General features: G+C 31.8%; 1 protein-coding gene across 2 annotated transcripts in view; it reads right to left on the bottom strand.

Moving 5' to 3' along the window:
• Positions 1 to 4,263: 4,263 nt before the first annotated feature.
• The window catches only part of LOC123693434 (muscarinic acetylcholine receptor gar-2), a 33,347-nt gene continuing 16,645 nt past the window's right edge, over positions 4,264 to 20,965 (bottom strand). Inside the window, exons 2-7 of one of the 2 annotated variants that reach the window (XM_045638526.1) lie at positions 16,257 to 16,348; positions 15,107 to 15,235; positions 13,698 to 13,830; positions 10,257 to 10,440; positions 7,884 to 8,923; positions 4,264 to 7,487 (exon numbers count right to left, since the gene is read on the bottom strand). In XM_045638526.1, the coding sequence (XP_045494482.1) occupies positions 6,834 to 7,487; positions 7,884 to 8,923; positions 10,257 to 10,440; positions 13,698 to 13,830; positions 15,107 to 15,213 (2,118 nt within the window). In that variant the 5' untranslated portion in view covers positions 15,214 to 15,235; positions 16,257 to 16,348 and the 3' untranslated portion in view covers positions 4,264 to 6,833. Of the gene's footprint in view, positions 8,924 to 10,256; positions 10,441 to 13,697; positions 13,831 to 15,106; positions 15,236 to 16,256; positions 16,349 to 20,965 lie in introns of both variants that reach the window. The other variant, XM_045638525.1, reaches the window with a different exon arrangement.

Below are 20,965 nucleotides of genomic sequence, written 5' to 3'. Positions count from 1 at the left end.
TATGCAGGATTATGTTATTCCGTATTTGAAATAGAAACGCATTACCATTACAAAACAAAAGTAATTTTATATAGATAGAATCACAATACCAGTAAAAATATTGACTGATATGCATATAATATATGAAATGGATAAACATCTAAAAATCAATGAAACGCAATTTGAACACCATATCGTATCAGAATACATATTGACAAATTACGCAAATAACACCGCTGCATTACCCACAACAGAATGTGAACTATGCGCTAATTACAATAGCCTGCTTTAATTACAATCATGTAAACGCAACCAACATCATATCTAACTCTTAAGCGATAAGGACTAAAATCCTAAAGCTGAAACTTTCGAAGCTTTGGTAAATAGAACAGATGCAATATAAACATTCAATGTGACACGTATTACAATGGCATATGGTCGAATTTAGTACAATATTTTGTAATACACGTAGCAGTAAGTTTGTTGTATCAAGCGATTGGATTGCATGTTCGTAGGCTTTATAAATTAATCGTCTACGCTTAAAAAGAAGTATGGCTTTTTTTAGAAAAATAGGTTAGCCGTTATAATAAAAGATAGCTACAGCTACGATTTCGCTACGGATTGTATAAAATTGTGATAATCAGAGATTGTTACGTAGAATTTTTTATTTTTATTCTATTTTATCAACTATGATAATTATTATAAGATTGTACAAACCACAAAGCTTATTTGCCTATCAATTTCCAAAAATTTATTGAATAAAAATAATATTTTATTTATAAGCAACTTTCAACTTTTCTCTTAATTATTCATTATCTTTATTAAACCTCATTTCAAACATTCTTCATAAAACTTATATTATGTTAAGTATATAATATTCACGCATGAATTCGGGTCCATTACCCACACCAAAATGTGGAACAGGAACTTTGACGTCAAGTTATCTGACGTTAGCTAAACAAATTAAACAGAAGTCTACAATAGGGACACCCATCATCGTATTGTATGGCCTGACAAGGGACATTGTTTATTTGCTTGTAAGTCAAGAGCGATTGGCGAGGAAAAGCGTTATTTTTTTGAGTGTTGATTTTTTAAGCGTAGATATTGTATTCATTGTTAGTTTCTATGGCTTTACGAGGGATTTTTACATATGAATAAACTGTTAGTGTCAACTTTATTTTGTTTTTGTAAAGCTTGGCTTAGTAAAACATTAGGTACTTATCTTTAAATTACATACACATTTTCCCATATTTTCAAATTATCAATAATACTTCGTAAGGTACTGTCCGGAATTACTTTTCTCGAAAAATAAACTGAAGATTACACCACACTTTACTCAATAGTTACTACATAAGTAACATAATTTATTTTTATTCGTTAGAAGTAGAAAATTAAGTTTGAAAAATCAGATGTTTTGCGCGAAGTGACAGTAGTACCCACCTCAACGCTTCGCTTATGAGGCGTGCAATACGATTATACGCAAGTTACAACATTTCAACAGTGTAATTATTAGGAGATTACAATTAATATTTATTGAAATTTGTGTTTAAATCGCCTTATATTTAAGTCTGATATTATTATACCACAGTCGCTTATATCTTAGACCCTCGCCCAACTCAATTGTTCGCCGTTCATGACAAGCCGTATCTGAAGCTAGTGGAAATAATACCACGGACCTTACGTTGTTTTCATATAGATTTCCACTTATAAGCAATTCAGCAAAATTCTTGGGATTCTGTTGAATTTGCATTCGCATTGTGCTATTATTTGATAATACCAGAGTTTATGGACTGACAATGCTTGATTTGAAGCCAAGCATGCTTTAATTAAAATAGGGCCTTTTACGCGCTGCGTAGTTGCATTCTAAGCAAAATTTGGAGCTACAGAGTAGATATAACTTTCTACACTATTACTATCTTATATTGTATAGTCTTGCAATGAAAGTGAAAATGGAAAATCTTTATTGAATCTAAATAGAGTACCATTTTTTTATTGTGTGCTCTCTGCTATTGTTTTCTGTACTGCTTGAGAAAACCGTTGTGGGCTATAACCCGGTTTGGATCTGTTATAAACATATAAGTGTATGTTTTATTTAAGTGTCTATGACATGTACTTTATATAAATTTAGTATGGGCTATGTAATAATAATCAGCGTGTGGTCTAATATTCAATTCTAAGGTGTACCTTGTTGTGAACAAAAAGCTGTAATTGAACGATGTACTAGTCACCATTTATAATTTTATAGTTGCTTAATAAATAATTGTAGCATGAAGGTGCGACTGACCCGCGTGGATTCACTTTTTGATTTACCCCAAGACGTAATTCTATTAAACTATTTTTTTTATTCTTATTCTTGTATACTAAAGGTTATTACTACTTTGTATAACACAAACCTGAACACCTGTAGCTAACGGCTACTCACTATTAGATATTGGTAATAGAATCTCACCGAGCTTAATTGACCAGATACTGTGGTATATTTTGATTACAATTTCAACATAATAATTAAATTAAATATTGCTTGATACCTTTTACCACATCGCATTAACTTAGCTTCGTTTTTATCTTTCCGGGAAAATAATTAATGAGTGATTTTCTAAATCAAATTGGTGTATTAATTTTCTTCGCAAAGATGAATAATTCATAGTATTTATTACGAGTTTGAGTATACAAGTGTAAGTATATAGAGCGACTAGGTAAGTTAGAGAAAAATATAGCTACTAATAGAAATCTTCTCTGTTTCTTTAATATCTGCTTAAATAATCTTATAAGCAACATTTCACTGCATATCACACACGAACACGCAAAACAATAGTAAATCCGATTATTCTTCTACTTCTATAGTACTTACACTATTGTCTATTACCAGAGCTACTAAGTACCATAGTATAAAGAAAGTAGGTACTGTGATAAAGCGCTAATGTACAATTTGTTCCTTCTAATTACGCATGTCAGATGGCCACTAAACATGCCGCTTTCGTTCAGCCCATTTATTTGGGAACCTTTCTTAGTTTCGCAGATGTGGAAAAAGATTTATGGATTTATGAATTGGAAATGATTTATCAGTTTTGGAAATCTTTTCTAGTGTTACACGTGTAGTAGTAATAGCAGAATTATTATTATTAATATATAGTATAAGCATAGAATTATATGTGAGTTTAATACAAAATGCTACAGAAACATGAAGCCAAAATTACAAAGTTTCATTCAGGCAGGTAGTTTAAATGAGAGCAAGGCGATTTAAGGAATATTAATACTAGATTAAAATCACTTATGATAACGGGTTTTAAAACCGCACCGCAGGCTCTACACAGGGGCCTTAGACAAAGTAACAATTACAAAACGATAACGAAGTTAGAAATCGCAAAAATGTATGGGATTGACATTAGATAGACCACGTAATCTAACGCGGCGTATGTCAATCCCATACATTTTTGCCTTTTCACTTCGTTATCGTTTTTTAATTGTTACTTTGTCTACAGGGGCTGGTGTTTAATCTACCAATCTTTTCATCGTTATTCGTTTAAAGAATAACTCTTTTAGTAAAATGGAAAAAGACTCTTAACTTCTACGTTGAATGTCGATGTGACAGATACATATTCCCAAGTCCTTATCCTCTAATGCTATTCAATCCCCATCTTCATCCCGTATCCCATTTGAAAATCGAAACACGCCTTTCCACGCTTTGTTGAACATAAAAAGACAGACTCATGTGTGAATTTAGCAGGATCTTAATAAATCGCAATGTTAATATAAGAATATGTGTTTTTGTTTATCTTTTTGAAGATATAAAACGTAATAGAGTGTTGCTGGATTGTGGCCGATGGCTTTTATGATACAAGCCTTATCTTTGAGAACAAACATGTTAAACTAGATGAGTACCTATACTACCTATTATGTTATCATTGTTATAGGAATAGGATTAAAAAAATCAAATTATGCCTTTGTATAATGTGTTGTTACCCTATAATGAACTAGTTAGATATAGAACTTTCAGGGTAACAACATATTATGTAGAAACTATCTTAAGAAAATAAGTACCTACAGGTACATTTTTAAAAGCATGAAGATAATTTAGATTTAATTATACAGTGTAGTAAAATTCGTGTTATCCATGTTTTATCGGTACGTATGTATTAGGTATGTGTGTGTAATTATTTGTATGTTTAAAAAATAAGGATAAATAAGACAAAGCATAGTACAATTAATTAATTTATTTCATCGATATACACAAAACAATTATTTATATGCATTCGCTAACCATTTATTCATCTATTTTATTATAATATTTTCATAAGAACAATTTATAACATTGACAATTTGATTTTTTACAACTTTTACATTGGTAACTAATATATAGCTAAGTTTATTTAATAGCAATGAGGAAAAATTCTAAAACGACACTTAATTTTAGCTGTTTTTATCTTTATTATCACTGACAAATTTAATACAAATTTCTTTGAGAAGTTGGGAAATATCTACTTACTTATTTTTAAATCAAATTAAAATCAACCAAAAAGATAGAGGCAAAATTCTATTACAAAATAAAGTTAGATAACTAGTAGGTAATTATAAACGAGTATGAAATACTACACTTGTGAATGAAGTATCATTAACTTTGAGAATCACCTAAAAATATGTTAAAAATATAAGAACACATAATGTGGTAATGTTGATAGTATCATAAAATATTTATTATCACGCATTCACTGGAGAGTTTCATATTTTCTTTATTCTATCTTTTATAGGTACGTCGTGGTACCTAAAATTAAACTAAATTACAACTAACAATTAATAAACATACTGAAACATAACATGTAAATACAGGTTATCCATGTCATATAGCAATATTAAGTGTGGGAAAGGGACGAAATTACACGGTTCTGATAGCGCCGTCTCTTTCTCACTCTGGAATAAGTACTGCTGAGACATACCGCTAACCCCCCCATAACTTACCAATACTCAGATTCGAGTAAATAAATATTCCTATTCATCACATATATACCCGTAATAGGGATCGAACCCAAAATGACTAGATATAAGTACTTTAATGAGTGTTTAGTAATTATTTTTGATATTTCAGGGTTAAAAATATATATCCTATCTAGTATAAGTAACGTTATGAAATTTTAAGTACATATAAAGAAGGGCTTCATGTTAAGGATAGTAAGAATAATTAAAATACCCACAGTTAGAAGAAGGTGTTTATCTTCTTCTGTATGTTTATACTATGGTGTTAATATTGAATTGGTAATAAAATTCGAGAGTAAACAGAAAATACGTTGAATAAGTACTATTATATTATTGTACAACGAAACAATACGTGAAGGTTTTGTAGATTTTCTAACACACTAAAACTCTTTCATATAACAAACCACACGTTCCAGCGATAAAACTTTATCTTTATTAAATGAGCTTTTACAATGCATTTCAATCATAATTGTACATACATTGTTCACTAAACCTTATTACTATTATTAGTGTGCGTGAGTAGGTAACTTTACATAACATAATATACAATAATATATTTATTCGAGACTTTATAAAGTTACATTTAAACCTATTCAACTATTGTATCTACTTATATTTCACTTTTGTCTTTCATTTTTGTTTTTTTAACAGGTACTTATAAAATTGGTAGTTTGAATACGCCTGAATTATGATGTTATAAGTATGACAGCGTAATAAATGAAAAAGTTTAAGTATTGATTGATGAATAAAATAAAATAAAAATAAAAAAATAAAATTACTATCATAAATCATGTTCATAAGAAAATAGAGAAATTAAAGTTTGCATAAAATATTGCACAAACTAAAAATCTTCAATAAACTTTTGATAATAGTTTAAGGGACATTCTTGAAAATAAAAGTTTCACATACAACAAAGGACTGCGACTAAGAAGTTTCATGAATCTACGAAGTGAATAAGACTTGATACTTTTTGTGGTAATAAAGCAAACCTTACATAGAATATTGCTGAAGATGCATACAATTTTTATGACAACTTAGTTTAGTGAAAATGAGACTCTTTGAGTTTATATTCAGTATTCTGTGCCTATATTGTTCAAAGCTCCATATAACAAGTTAGGAACCGGTCAAACTGACTTGTGGTAAAACTACGTGCATTACGCATAACTGCAAACATAGTACTTCACACTACATATCTGATTATAACAAAGCCTGAACATAATTCAACATATTACGCTAAAACGGACAATTCAAATAATAACATAGATTCTTTAACATAGTTGTAATTTATATTTAAAATTTTATTTAACATAAATACTATTTTCCTAATGTACAAACACTTACAAATTATATTTAACTACATAATTACAAAATAGGTAATTGACAATATTAAACGCTAAAAAACTTTAGCTGGGCTCAATGCTAAGAGCTTTAAAGCGTTTCATATAAATGAGCATTTTAAGGACTATTCTAACGAAATTAAAAATTGTTTTACCAGTTTGTAAAAACTGGAATGCAGCTAATTATGTTAACACTTAAGTCATTAAAATACTGAAAATATTGCTAGTTTTCATAGCTAAGTCTTATAGATATAAAGAGACTTTTATCTTTAACATATGTACAAGTGTTATTGTCTGTTTCGAACAATTAATTAATTATACATAAGTACATGTAACAATTATAAATATAGTACAGTTATTATTTACAATTATTAAAGCTACAAAGAAGTATTCTCGTACATTAAACTAGACTTAAAAAAATACGTTTATATTACGTATACACAATTTCTATACATCAAAAGCGTTAGCTACCTTATTACCATAATATTGTCCTAGAATAGAAGATCTTGTTACACCTATTTTAATGTGTGCGTTAGCCATATCAGCTTAAGTGACATGAAAATCGCCCTTTAAAAGTCTCATGAAAGTCTTTTTAAATTGTTGGTTTGCTAGCGCGTAGCAAAAAGGATTAATTGGACTGTTTGCATAACATAGGAAGTAGGAAAACATATACAAGTGCTGGTTTATGCAAGGTGGGTTTCGACAAAAACCTTCAACTAAAGCTAATATGTGATATGGTGTCCAACAAACAACAAACGCGCCTAAAATAAAAGATATGGTTCTGAACGCTTTCCTAGCTCTATTTTCTGATTTAGACTTTTGTCTCCCTATACCAGGAAAGAGTCCATCGCGTTTGGATCGCCGTACTTTGAATTTCTTTCCTATACTTTTAACAAGCTCTTTTCTAGAATCACCTCGACATGGCCCGCTTATCGCTGGACTTGATATATCACTACTTTCAATTCCTGGACTTAAACCTGTATTAAGTCTGATTGAAGCAGTTTTGTTTTCGGTCGGTTTTGATGTCTGTGTCTCATTATTATTTGAAGAAGTCGTCACAAGGGTGATGATAGGTTTTGGACGTTCGCCGGTTGTTAAACTTACCTCTGTATTAACTTTAACGGGTTGTGGTTGTGGAAGTGCTACATTTGGTTTGGGTTGTGTTACTTGTGCTTCAGCTGTTGCTCGTATAAGAGCAGCCTGCAATAAGGAAGTATTTGTTATATTACCAGAATTTAATGTGGGTGGGGATGATGGTTCAGTAGCAGTTGGAAATGTGATAGAAGATGGTGGACTTTCATTTTGTGGTGTGGGAACAATAACTGAGCATTCATCCATATATCGTAAATCAGCACCATCAAGACCTATTAGAATATCGAACCCGCTTCCATCACATTTAACTGGCTTAGGGAACTTAGGTCTATATGATTCCGAATGAGATGGTGGACTTTCAGAGACCGTGGGACTGCAGCGAAACTCTGATGGAGGGGGAATGATTCTTTGAGCGATTGTAGTTGATACTTCTCTCTCTAATGGTGTAGCTATTCCTGATGATGAAGGCGACATGTTGCTAGTGGATGAAAGAGGCACACTTACGGCAGGTGTTTGTCCATTTTGAGATTGAACATTCTCTATGTCGAGTATACTTTTCTCTGATATTTGAGACAGTGTAGATTTTTGTTTTTCAATTTCATACTTAATTGGCTGGGATGATTTTGCTTCAGGTTTCAAGAGCATACCACCATTTAAACGCATGTTACTAAGTAATTGCATTGTACTAGTTTGCATCACCAAATTGGCAACGGAAGAGCGTTTCTTTAAGTTAGTCTGAGTAGTACTTTCGTCATCTGAATCAAAGGCTGGGCTGCTTGATCTTTCGGGCTCGACATTTTCCTCTTTCTTGTCTGCCTCTGATTCTGTTGTTGTAGTACCTGTTGCTGTAGCGCTGCTTTTATGAGCGGAAGATTTTTGACTGGAATTAGAATCCGAAGAACCACCTAAATTCAACTGAGGTGCAGCTAAAGACCCTTTTGGTGTTGAATCTTTACGGATAGTTTCCGATACCTTGATTTGATCTTCACTTGATACAGTAGCTTTGGATAGCGTTGCCATGCCCGCTGCTCTACCAGCCATGCCTGTCATAACACCTGCACTGAGCGCCACCATCGATTGCATTTTCCTTTGTTTTGCTTCACTTTTCTTTTGCATGTCATACGCAGTTTTAAAAATACCAGCATAGAGTACTATCAATACTACAAGTGTAGTCCAATAATAAGCAATAATTAAAGCTGTGTTGAATACAGGGTCTTTCAGAAATTGTACGGCACATTCTCCTTCTTGCAGATCTCTATAACCTACAAAATGTTCCCATCCAAAAATTGTAGTGAAAAATAGCAATGCTGGCACTATCCAAGTAACTGTGACCATCCATATAACTCGATTTTTTGTTCGCCATGCTCTGTATCGTGCCGCTATTTTAACACTGCAGAATCTATCGACCGTTATCAAAAGAACTGTGTATTGTGACACAAGGCATACGGTGTAATCGACGGATAGCCAAAGGTCACACAATAATGGTCCTAAATGCCAGTACCCTTTCAAAACGTAGTCTGTATAAAACGGCATCGATAAAGTACCTGGGGACAAGGGAAACGCATTTCAAATTAAAAATTAAATGAGTTGGAAGTCATTTAAGTGATAATTAAATTCAATGAATAGAGTCTATTTGGATTCAGTCTCGTGATTAAAATTTCAGGAGGTTCATCAATTGTCCTCTATCTACGGCCAGCGGTAATGCCTGATTTAATTGCTAGCAATTTAACATATTTATTTAATTACATTTAGTTTAATCTCCTGAATGTCAATAAACGAAATAATATGAATGTAGCTTTTAATAATCGTTATAGTTACAATTTTAATTACAAGGGCTTCATTGTTTTGTTTAATAAATACATAATATAATATAATAATTATATCTGCTATTTCAATTTTTTTTAATAAACTGTTTGATAACATATTGAGATAATATTATAACTAATAATAATAATAAATTTTTAGCAATGTTTAAACATTGCTAAAATATTAGCATAATATGGATTATTTTTAAAGAACTTGTCAAATAAACATAATTATTAGTATAACAAAGTTACTTAGCGTTCCTAAACTTATATTTTGTAGATTAAACGCCGTACAAAGTTAAATATTCATACACATCAAAACTTTAAATGTACCGCGAGCAAACACAATTGCGGTTAGCATACAACTAACTGGACCACTTGGTTAAGGTTTATATTCAAAGTAGATATTCGAAACGATGTAATATCGGTCGCCATTCCATGCGGGTATTCATCAAACATTGAACGATAACCGTCATGACCCAGATCTAAAAATACGGAGACGTAACAGCGTTATTGCAGCGTGAAAAATCATCTTTGTGGCTCTGTGGGTACATTAAAGTTCTTATAGCATGAGTCAGACAATTTTTCTAGTCTATTCATCCATTGTTTTCATTACCGATAGCAAGACAGAAGTTAATTGGAAAAATATTAGTTCCCTATTTATTGTAAGTTAGATTTTCAGAACGCGAATGCTAATGATCTTTTGTAGGAAAATTTCTCTTTTGGCTGTTGCAATGTCGGATTCGCATCCCAAAGGAGGTATTTAATTTGGATTTGGCAGGAATAGAAAACTTTTGAACAACTTTTAAATTGGTAATAATTGACGCGACGGACTTGATAATTACGAATTTTTGAAACTAAAGAATGTAAGTATTAGCTTGAACTCGATAAAATTAGAAAATATCAAAAAGTTCAAGTTCAAGTCAATATAATATATGACCACCTATAATGTTCCCTAGAAGCTGTATTACAGTTTACTGTTAGAACATCTAGTTATACATCGTGTACTTGACCAATATACTTAAAAACATCACATATTTCTTAATCCTTAACACTTTACCCAAACACTTACCAATCAATAAATCAGTAGCAGCCAGGGAGGCGATGAAGTAATTGCTCGGTTGACGAATAGTTCTGTCCACAAGAAACGCAAGGAGAACCAGAACATTCCCACTGACGGTCAGAAGGATTACCAGGATCAAGCATGCGGCTATGATTGACGCCAGCCACATGGGAAACGGCGGGAGAACGGGTTGCTGTTAAAAAAAAACTTTATTGAGTTCAAACAAATACAGTACAACTAGCTTACCGCCCGCGGCTTCGCCCGCTTTCACTAAAACAATTTGAGATTTAAACTATCCTATCTCTCAAGTTGGATCGAACTGCACATGGTGTGCGAATTTTATTATAATCGGTTAAGTGGTTTAGGAGTCCATTGAGGACAAACATTGTGACACGAGATTTATATATTATTATGTCTGAACACAGAACGCCTGTATGAGCGCCTGCCCTGATGATGGTGACGTCAGAATTGCTGACGTCACTCTTTTTAAAAATAGCCTTGGGCCCACAGCTTGGGCCCCTTCTTCCGTCATATATATTAAGATTTAGTGCGGTTCTGTCTTCTTAGCTAGGATTATTCTGTGTTAAGGAAGATAGTTCCAAAAAAGTGGAATGGTTGTGAATAAACAGTTTCAGAGCACGTGTGCTTTGTAAGATTGTTATTGGAAGTTATTATAGCTAGATATATTATGACGGTGTAGATAAATGTGTGTGTGTGTGTGAGAGAGAGTAAATGTTTGGTAAAATTTATAAAGAGTTGTGTTTTGCGGTTGAGTAGGTATTATAATTAAGAAATTGTATTGAAATTATTACTCAAAGTATTTATTTTATTTCTCTACGAGGCGCATGCAGAAAGCGAGTAAACTCATACAAACACATTATTAAATTAAGGTGAGACAGTTGTATCTAAACTTCCAAGTATGAGAATTGAGATGGATGGCGCTATAAATTCCGTTAATTAAACAGTTCTCGGAAATAAATCATATTTAACGTTACGGACTGATTTGAGAGATAATTTAATTATTATTAAGAGGATTAAGTCCCGTTTATTTGTAAATAATTGAACATTAAACCATCAAAAATGATAAACAATTTTACTAAAATATGTTCATTATGCTAATTTTATTACTAGATGTATTTTTTCAAGGCTCGTTTGCTATTTTTGGCCGCGTTTTTATGTTATAAAATAGTTCCTAACTATTTTCTACAAATATAAAGTTTAAGTACAATAAAAATAGTGTCGTGAACATTCTTACAATATGTTTGTTACCTCAATACCTGAAAAAGTATCTTGTATTTGTAATACAGTCGAAATGTTTTAATTTGCTTAGACACGCGTAATTTAATAACTTTCTATACAATTATTTGGTTACATTTAGTACTTATAGTATTATAATATTAACTGTGGTTATATAAATTATTCAATGGATAGGACAATATGAATACCATCTACTTTAATTATTTACTCAACTACCACATCGATGCAGTAAACAAGGATTTAATTGGATTTCACTGCATCAGTTGCGCCAATATTTTGGAACCTCATTCTGCAGTTGTCCAGCTTTTACCTTCTACAATTTCAATCTGTACATCTGTTGACATTCAATGTGGAAGCGAATCGATTCGAAATGACTATGCAGTTTCTACTATGTCTTCTTTGGCCGTGACATCAACTGCATCGATTACCTATCACCAACCTATCACCTTACTGGCTTTTAAATACTATGGATGATTATGATAGGTACATACTACTTATGTAACGAAGTCCCAATGTATAAGTTTAAACAAACATTCAGTTTGTGTAAATAGTGGAAAAAAAGAGCGTATCGGCACACGTCTTCTTTGGTAAGATTTAAAAATAACAAAATCGTCGCCTTACTCCATGACGTGACGGTAACGCCATGACGCGACCTTGAAATTTTACTCTCAACGCGCCTCTCTTTGAAACTTTCACTTCAAAGGTAGGTACGTGCTAAAGTTAATTAAGAAAAAAAATACTGTGATTGTGTGTCTTTAATAAGTTAATTATACATTTACTTTTATGGGTAATGAGTTGACCATAATTTATTTTAACTTAAAATGGACTATACATTATCCAAGTTAAATATAATCAGTATAATGTTTATTGATTTTAAGTTAAAGCAAACAGTTGTCTGATTGATTACTTCTATGTTTATTATGAGGAATTTGACAAACAGATTTGATTTCATAGTAAAGTTTTGAGATTATTTAGTCTGATGCTATTGCGTTTTGTTTGCATATTTTACTAATCATATTTACTGTCTTTTATTTATGTAATGATTTTTTTACTAACGTATATAAATTTTTCACCTTATAATAGACACTAGGCAGAATGCCTGATGAAAAGAAACATGAGCATGAGGAACAAAATTGCACCTAATCCCACTGTTCTTTCCAAATTATTTGCTTATTACTGATGTATGGAAGTCAACCAAAATTTGTAGAACGAGATTGTTTTTATAACTAAAGATTCACTAAGAAATTAATCATTCAGTAATCACTGTTAAAACATTGTAAACCTCTCGAGGTTAATACAGATTCTTACACCGTAAACCTGTCGTTAAACCTTACGTGGGTTTAAATAACACTTAACATTAAGGGCTGAATAAAATTCCACTTTAGGGTCGCACAGGATAATCGCGGGCTAAGAAAACATTTTAATGTGCCATTAAAAGGCCTGTCGTAAAATAGAGCGCTGTCTAATCTCTAGAATTTCATGTTCTTTTACTACAAAAAATTACCGTCCATGATCATGTTGGTTTTATTTTTACCCGACTGAAAGAAGGAGGGTTATGTTTTACGAGTGCATGCATGTGTGTTCTTTGACAAGCCCTACAGCCCAAACCACGTGACGGATTTGGATATATTATTATGAGCCATCGTTGTAATCATCAGAATTGTAGTGGCATAGGCTACAACATAGCAGACAGGTTTCTTGTTTCCATAATAATAAAAATTCTTAATGTAACATACGAAATAAAAAGAAACATGTTGTGCGGTTCTCAATTTAGTTTTAATAGTTAAAGGATAAATTGCAACATTGGTAAGCGTCTCACGCCACTAAGAGCTTTTAAATGTATGTTGCAAACGTTATAGTAGACGTTTAAAGCATACAATAGTACAGAATATATACTATATAAAATATATAATCCTATTAATGTTATCAGTGCGAAAGTTTGTGAGGATATAAATCATCCTATGGATATTCTAAGTATGGTTGTACTCTTACATAAACACGCTAAACAGCACGTTACAGGACGAATTTGGATGAAACTTTACAAATACTAATAGCTATAGAAGTATTGGATTTTAACAGCGGGTACGTCCTGGCTGAAACCACGCAGCACATTTAATACTTATATGTAAACAAACTATACTACATAGAAATACACTACTGGCATATTATAACAATATTATAGGAATATCTCACCACTTGATTCGGTACATCTTCGATGGATGAGTTGAAGTAGTAGCCATCAGTGAAGTTGGTAACATTGCTGATGAAGTCTTCGCATTCAGAGAAACTGGATATACATGGACGCTGCTTGAATTTCTGAAGTTTCCTGATGAAGAAAAATACGCCTGATCAAAACAATAAAAATCACTTGTTATTTTCAGAACTTCAATACCTATAACAAATACGAAAGTTAAAATGGATAATAAGTCTTATTTTTCAAGGAATAATATTCAAAAGCATGTCATGATTTTCTTGTTTTTGTATTAAAGCTGCTTATATTAACAAAAAGTCACAATAAGCTTATCACATTTTTCAAATCCACGAAACAGGTATATGCGTCACAAGAACGCCATGAAAATTATCTTTACTATCAAATTTTGAACTTTAACACGTCATATAAAACACCCCCAAAAACCCAGTTTCCCCAAAACGCAGAAACAGCCGTATAGAAAAATGTAGCTCCAAATTGCATGAAAATAAACTGCCGTCACGAGGAAATTAGTTCATCAAAAATGAATGCACGTCAGGACAGTGTAAGGGTGATTACATTTCACGTTCAATAGCTTTTTGGCGCACATGTCTTTGGATCGAGCGTAAACGCTCGCAACTATTTCCTTTGACTCTTAGATTGAATCTCTGGAACATGTTCTGTATGTTTGTAGATATTTATTATGGAACACGACTTTGGACCCGAACATAACGGTATAGATAAAAGCTGATACAGTAAACAATGTTCTCCCAGAATGGGTATACTCATTATTTGAGGGTTATAAAATAGTTTTCGATCTAGATAGATTATACTTAGATCTAGTGAATACAGACAAAATATTGTAAATAATGATCTCAAGATCATCTCAAGAGCCTTGAGAATTTTATGAATATTGGAAACATATATATATAGTTTATTAATTACTCTACATTAAGAAAATTGTATATAGGTAGGTATGTAGTATACTTTTTGAACTTGCTATACAAAACAGTGTATAGGTTTTTAATTATTTTCATTAGGTAACTACTTAAATTCAAAAAACTTTCATTTTAAATTGAACTAAAATATCTATTAGATTGGTATTTTAATTAATCGTTATTCAATCAATTTCCATTTCCAATACAAAAACGTTAAACAAAACTTGGCATGACTGGGGTTTTTGTATCCAATACATTTTTATGTGACTTAGTTTGGATTTGTTTTGAATACGATAAAGATATTAATATAAAGGTATTAATTATGACTAAACTGCCGTTTTAGTTTTGTTCATCATGAAATATGTAAATATTAAAGGCTTTATCGTATCCCAAACAAAACAAAAAATCCCTCATCATCCCGTATTTTTGAAAGAAAAATGTAAGAAAACTGAAGCTCTATAAACATCAAGACTCACCACTGAGTAATGAAGTTGGTCCCAATAGTAAATATAGGCGTCGATCTATTGAAATCAAGGTTAGTCTCTGTAGCATTCATTATTGTTCCTTCGCCGGCACTATTCATCCCAAATTCTCGACTACTGCATCTAGAGAAAAGGGTAACTTTGAAATTGCTTATTTTCTAATTTCTACAAATAGTGATGCATATTATATCTATTATCTGTTTTGTATTTTAAAAGTATCAAATGGGTTGGTATATAGTTTAAATGGACTGAGAAATTGTATTGAGAATATACATTAGGTGGCAGAGCTAGCAGCCTCGCGAAACAATAGCTGTGCAAAGCGAGTTGGCTAGTGTGAACGTAGCTTGGCCAAGAGACGCGCGTGTGCTGCCATTTTCTACGACCTAGCTACGTCCATGCTGGCCGAGCTGCTTCGCGAGGCTGCTTCGCGAGGCTGCTCTCGCTGTATGGATCCGCCCATTGGATATTATAAAGGAACTGTAAATAATAATGTAAAGATATGGTGTATAATTAAATCGAGTTGAAAATATCAGATAAAGGCTAGTTCACATTAGCTGGGTATATACAAATATATGTACTTATTTTGTATATTATTAAGTTGTGACCGTGAGTTCACTTGTAAAACATTAAAAATGTGTTTATAATTTCTTTGATCTCAAAGCATGTGTATTGTGTAATACAGGTTTGTTTGTAAACGTTCATTTTAACCCTTTCAAACACAGGACCTCAAATTCCCTCCCTAAACACACAAACAAACAAAATTGTAATATATTAACAAATATTCATGTGGTCCGTCATGTTCATTGATCTTGTTATACTCGTATTAGTGTGTGAAATTGAATGATTCTTTGAAATATTATTTAACGTTTGTAGTTTATAAAATATAAATCTATTGTAATTATTAGCTTACTTGATCGAATACCTATATATATAATACCTAAGCTTATATTGTTATGTACATTATACATTCATCGTTATAAATAAGTAGAAGATCTAAATATAATAATTAAAATACAATCAAAAGTACGTAAAGCAGAAGTACAACAATGTTATTTCATCCTAAAACTATACAACTATTCAAAAGCGACACCGTATATATATACTATACATACGTATAAAGTATATAAGACATAATTTCGCTCACCATTACAGATAAGGCTGGCGGTACACTGTGCGCGTCCGGTGCCGGCCTGATACCTCCGCGCACTCCATGCATATTATGTAGCCTTATTTCACCTGAAATTGAAACCTGCGTTATATTTGGCTATATTTGCCTACCTACTTTACATCATGTGTGTTGTTTATTCGATATATTCAATTTTAAGGACAGTTTTTGATGACATATTTAAATGTTATAGATTATAATATCTAAGATTAAATGAACTATTGTTAAGAGCATTTTTTGTTTTTAAATAACTCTTACACTTTAATTTAGTGCAAATCCATACTAATATTATAAATGCGAAAGTAACTCTGTCTGTCTGTCTGTTACTCAATCACGCCTAAACTACTGAACCAATTTTCATGAAATTTGGTATGGAGATATTTTGATACACGAGAAAGGACATAGGCTACTTTTTATTGTCAAATAGGTACCACGGGCGAAGCCGGGGCGGGCCGCTAGTAACAGACTTAGTACACAGATTTAATATATTATATACCTATACTCTAGATGCAAAGCAATATTTTTATATTATTTATTATTTTGTATTGTAAGTATTTTTAGTATAGTAACACGGGCCGGGCCTACTCAGTGTTTCAGAACAACGTACTGGGAAAAGTTGGGAACTGCTAACTCGTCAAATCGGCCTTCATATCACCAAATTTTATGTTTTTTGACTATAAATTATGTAAATTTTTTCATTGCCCAATTTGAATCAGTTAAAATATTATGTGTATGTTTGTGTGAACTCAGATAAATTTAAATTTTCAGTATATTTTTTTACAGGTTTTTTTACGGGCATCTATCCCGACTTTAGAAAGCTAGTTAGAAGCTTTGCCGCTGATACTCCAGTGAGCAAATAGGCTGATGACGAATTGAGAGCAGTAGCTTTTAATTAGTCATTGGCCTATTTTTTGAACTATCACAGATTACTAAATAGGTACTACGTACTTCTTTAACTGGCCTACTGCATTTGGACCTTAATACTTATTTTCGATATCAATTATTATTACACAAGGATTAAAATAAAATAATAGCAATCTGTAAAAATGAATTTAACTCTAAGGTTTATACGAAACATATAAATATAAATTACTGTATAAAATTGCAAGTATTACTGTGATTTCATAGCATATTGTGAATTTGTTTGATTATATTATTTACTAGCTTCCGCCCGCGACTCCGTCCGCGCGGATGTCGGTCTTTGCGTGGATGGTTTATTTCTCCATTTTGAGTACCTAACTCTGACAATGACATCCTATAAATATCTATTGGACCAAAATACGGCTAGGTCTATAATAATACGCAACGTGTGTTCGCGGTACCTACTACAGAACAACGTCTATGGATAACTGAAAAATTGAGATTAATTTTTTTTCTACGTATTTTTCCAGGATAAAAAGTATCCTATTTTACGCCCAGGATAATAAGGTATAATTATACCAAGTTTCATCGAAATCGAACCGGTAGTTTTCACGTGATGTCTTCACATACAGACAGACAGACAGACAGACAGACAGACAGACAAAAATTTTTTTAATCACATATTTGGGTTTGGTATCGATCCAGTAACAGTAATCCCTGCTAGTTATTTTTTCAATATTTTCAATGTACAGAATTGACCCTTCTACAGATTTATTATATGTATAGATGAGCAAAGTTGCAATCAGCCCTGTGTTGCCCTCGTTTACAATAAAGTGACATGTATGAACAATAAATATATGTTTAGTCAACACGTACGTGACCAAATTACCAGACCTTAAAGAATCCTTCAAAAGGGGAATAAGGAAAACTGACGCCTTTATGATACTATTATAGAAATTCACAGTGTTTACTCATACCTCATTGTATTCCAATTCTTTCAGCTTTTGTTATAGTAGTTTTTTATATTTTGGGAAAGGACACAAATTGATAATTTATACAATATGTTTGGCCCCGGCTCTACCCAGGTTATAATACATTTTGGGAAGGTTGTAATCAGTTACACTTCTACCAGTATTTTTCGACTAGTAATTGGTATTTTGTGAGTACGAAATAATTAATTTATTTAACAATTTTATGTATCATTACAAATTCCAATACATAATATTAAAAGAAATGGAAAATATTCATAGCACATAAGGCAACCTTATCGCTTATCAGCGATCTCTTCCAGGCTGCCTAAGGTAAAGGATAATGAATTAATGATATATAGGTACACGGGTGGCAATGAAAGTAAACATAATAGAGAATAAATAAAATATATATATTATGAAAAATAGGAGAGAATTTATTAAGTATATATTTTAAGAATATAAAAAAAGAAACACAATCTTGCAACCTTCTTATATAATATCTTCTTCTCTTAATTAGAATTTGCTCTAATCTATAGTAGTTAGCATACATTCATTGGTATATTGTAAAATTTTGCATATAATAATATTTCTCTGCTATCGTAATAATTTATAATCGAAATGCTTATAATTGTAATTTACTGCATTGTGATAATTGTAGCGACATTTATGCGTTGCCGTAAAATTATCGAGTTATTCCAGTCTTTTCCATCATTATTATCATTATGTACATAATAATGTAAAATATAATCAATTCGAAATGAAAAAATATATTTTTTACGTATTTTACAGTTTTTTTTCTAAAATATAAGTTTACCCTCTTTCTGTAATGAAAGCCTTTCCGAAACACTTCAAAAATTATTTATTCCAACCTTACCGAAACATTTACTGATTCTTCATTTCTAAGAGCACCTAAAAATTTATTTTGTTTTGTACATTTTCGTAAACTGTTATTTACTAAACACTTCAATCGAGAGCTTGGTCTGAGTCGGGTTGGGTCTTTCTAATAGTATTATATTATTTTTTATTTTAATTTATTTATCGTGCAAATAGATCCTTCAAATTAAAACTTATAACAAGTCCAGCACAGAAGACGGCTTTCCAGGCTTTATCAGGAGTGATATTTACCAGGCAACTATAAATAAATTATAGAGAAAAAAATACGTACGTATAAATAAATTATACACACATAAACTCTAACATAATATTATGACTATTATATTATCATGGTTTAAATAGAAAGTTAACAGTCTATAATATGTTATCTGTGTTCTATAAAATTTTCCAGGATGTGTTTGAATATTGCAACTGTGTCTGGATTATAGCAAGACTCGCATCCTCTATTACAATAAGGTACTTAAATATAGCCAGCAACATGGGTAGTACAAGAGAACACATATCTAACCAAACAGAGAATATCGGATCGTGCAATTTTGCGTTTTGTTTCTATAGAACTTAGATTACTTTTTGTCTGTTAGGTGTATGAAATCGAAAGACTAGATGTTATTGCCAACCCTTTTCTAATAAACTAATAAAGGCTTACAGTATTTTTATCTCAATGTGCATATACTACAGAAATATTCAAAAATTTACAAATGCGACAGGAATCGATCGTACAGCCTGAAAAATCAAAAATGCTAAAATCTGTTTGAATATCTTTCATTCACGCCTTAGCAGAGCGATTTTATGGTACATATATAATTTTTGCGATTTTTGAGATAGTAACCTAACTAGAGAGTGATATAGAATTCTTTAAAACGTGGTGAAAACGGGCGTAGCCCCGACCAATGATATTTTATCAACTTGTGTGTTACATTACAATAAATCATGAAACTTACTTCTTCTGTTAAAAATAAATATACAGGAAAGTTTAAACATAGAGTAATCGCAAGATATTACAGAGGGTTTAAACTAATCTGTATTCAGCCCGTGCCGGGTTACCCGTACTATGTTACAATTTGTGACGGATTGTGCTCTAAGCGATGACCTATTTCAGTGTTTAATATGCCGAAATATGCTAACCAAAATAAAATGCAACAAGTATCATAGGCTAAAATTTTGTGTATCACGCATTTTGAATACCTTTTTTATGTTTTGAAATATTTTATGTGAAACTAGATTCGATTGTAATGTTGTAAACAATACCTATAATAATACTGTACGGTATTACAACAAAAATTGTTGATTATTAATACAAACACGGATAATATAAACGTAATGTATTTCCTTATTATGTAGGTGTCTAGTACCTTCTGATTAATTAACAGATGATATGGATGGAAATTATTATTCTAAAATAATGAAAAGGAATTGGGATACAAAAGGCTTTGAAATAAGTAATTTCATAGATTTGTTTCAAGAATCCCATATATTTTAACTGACCATTGAAGGGTCATCGAGCCTATTATACACATATTATAATATAACATTTATTCCAATATAAATAAGGTCGAAAATGAATCGAAAGTTGTATCTACAGCCGTTTTCAGTTCACTGATTTACGCAGTGGGTTGGAATTAAATGGAGGCTACCTTTGTCTTATGTTATTGATGCTATTTCGAAGGAAATTATCAGGAAATGTGAAAAGTCAGAACCAAACGGATATGTTTGTGACATTATTGTTTGTTTCTTATATTTATTTTATTTACTAAAAGGTACGTGTTTTGACGAAATAAATAAGAAAATACGCTAAATGCGCATTATCTAATTACTAGCTGTGTCCCGCGGTTTTACCTGCATTGTTGCGCTCCCATTAGTCTTAGTGCGCTAATATTCCTTATACAGGGCCTTACCTGCTTTCTCGATGAATGGGCTGTCTATCACTGACATAATTTTTCAAATCGGAACCGTAGTTCCTGA

This window comes from Colias croceus, chromosome 7 (assembly GCF_905220415.1).
Source record: "Colias croceus chromosome 7, ilColCroc2.1".
NCBI classification, from domain to species: domain Eukaryota; kingdom Metazoa; phylum Arthropoda; class Insecta; order Lepidoptera; family Pieridae; genus Colias; species Colias croceus.
This window is presented reverse-complemented; position numbering and strand designations above follow the sequence as displayed.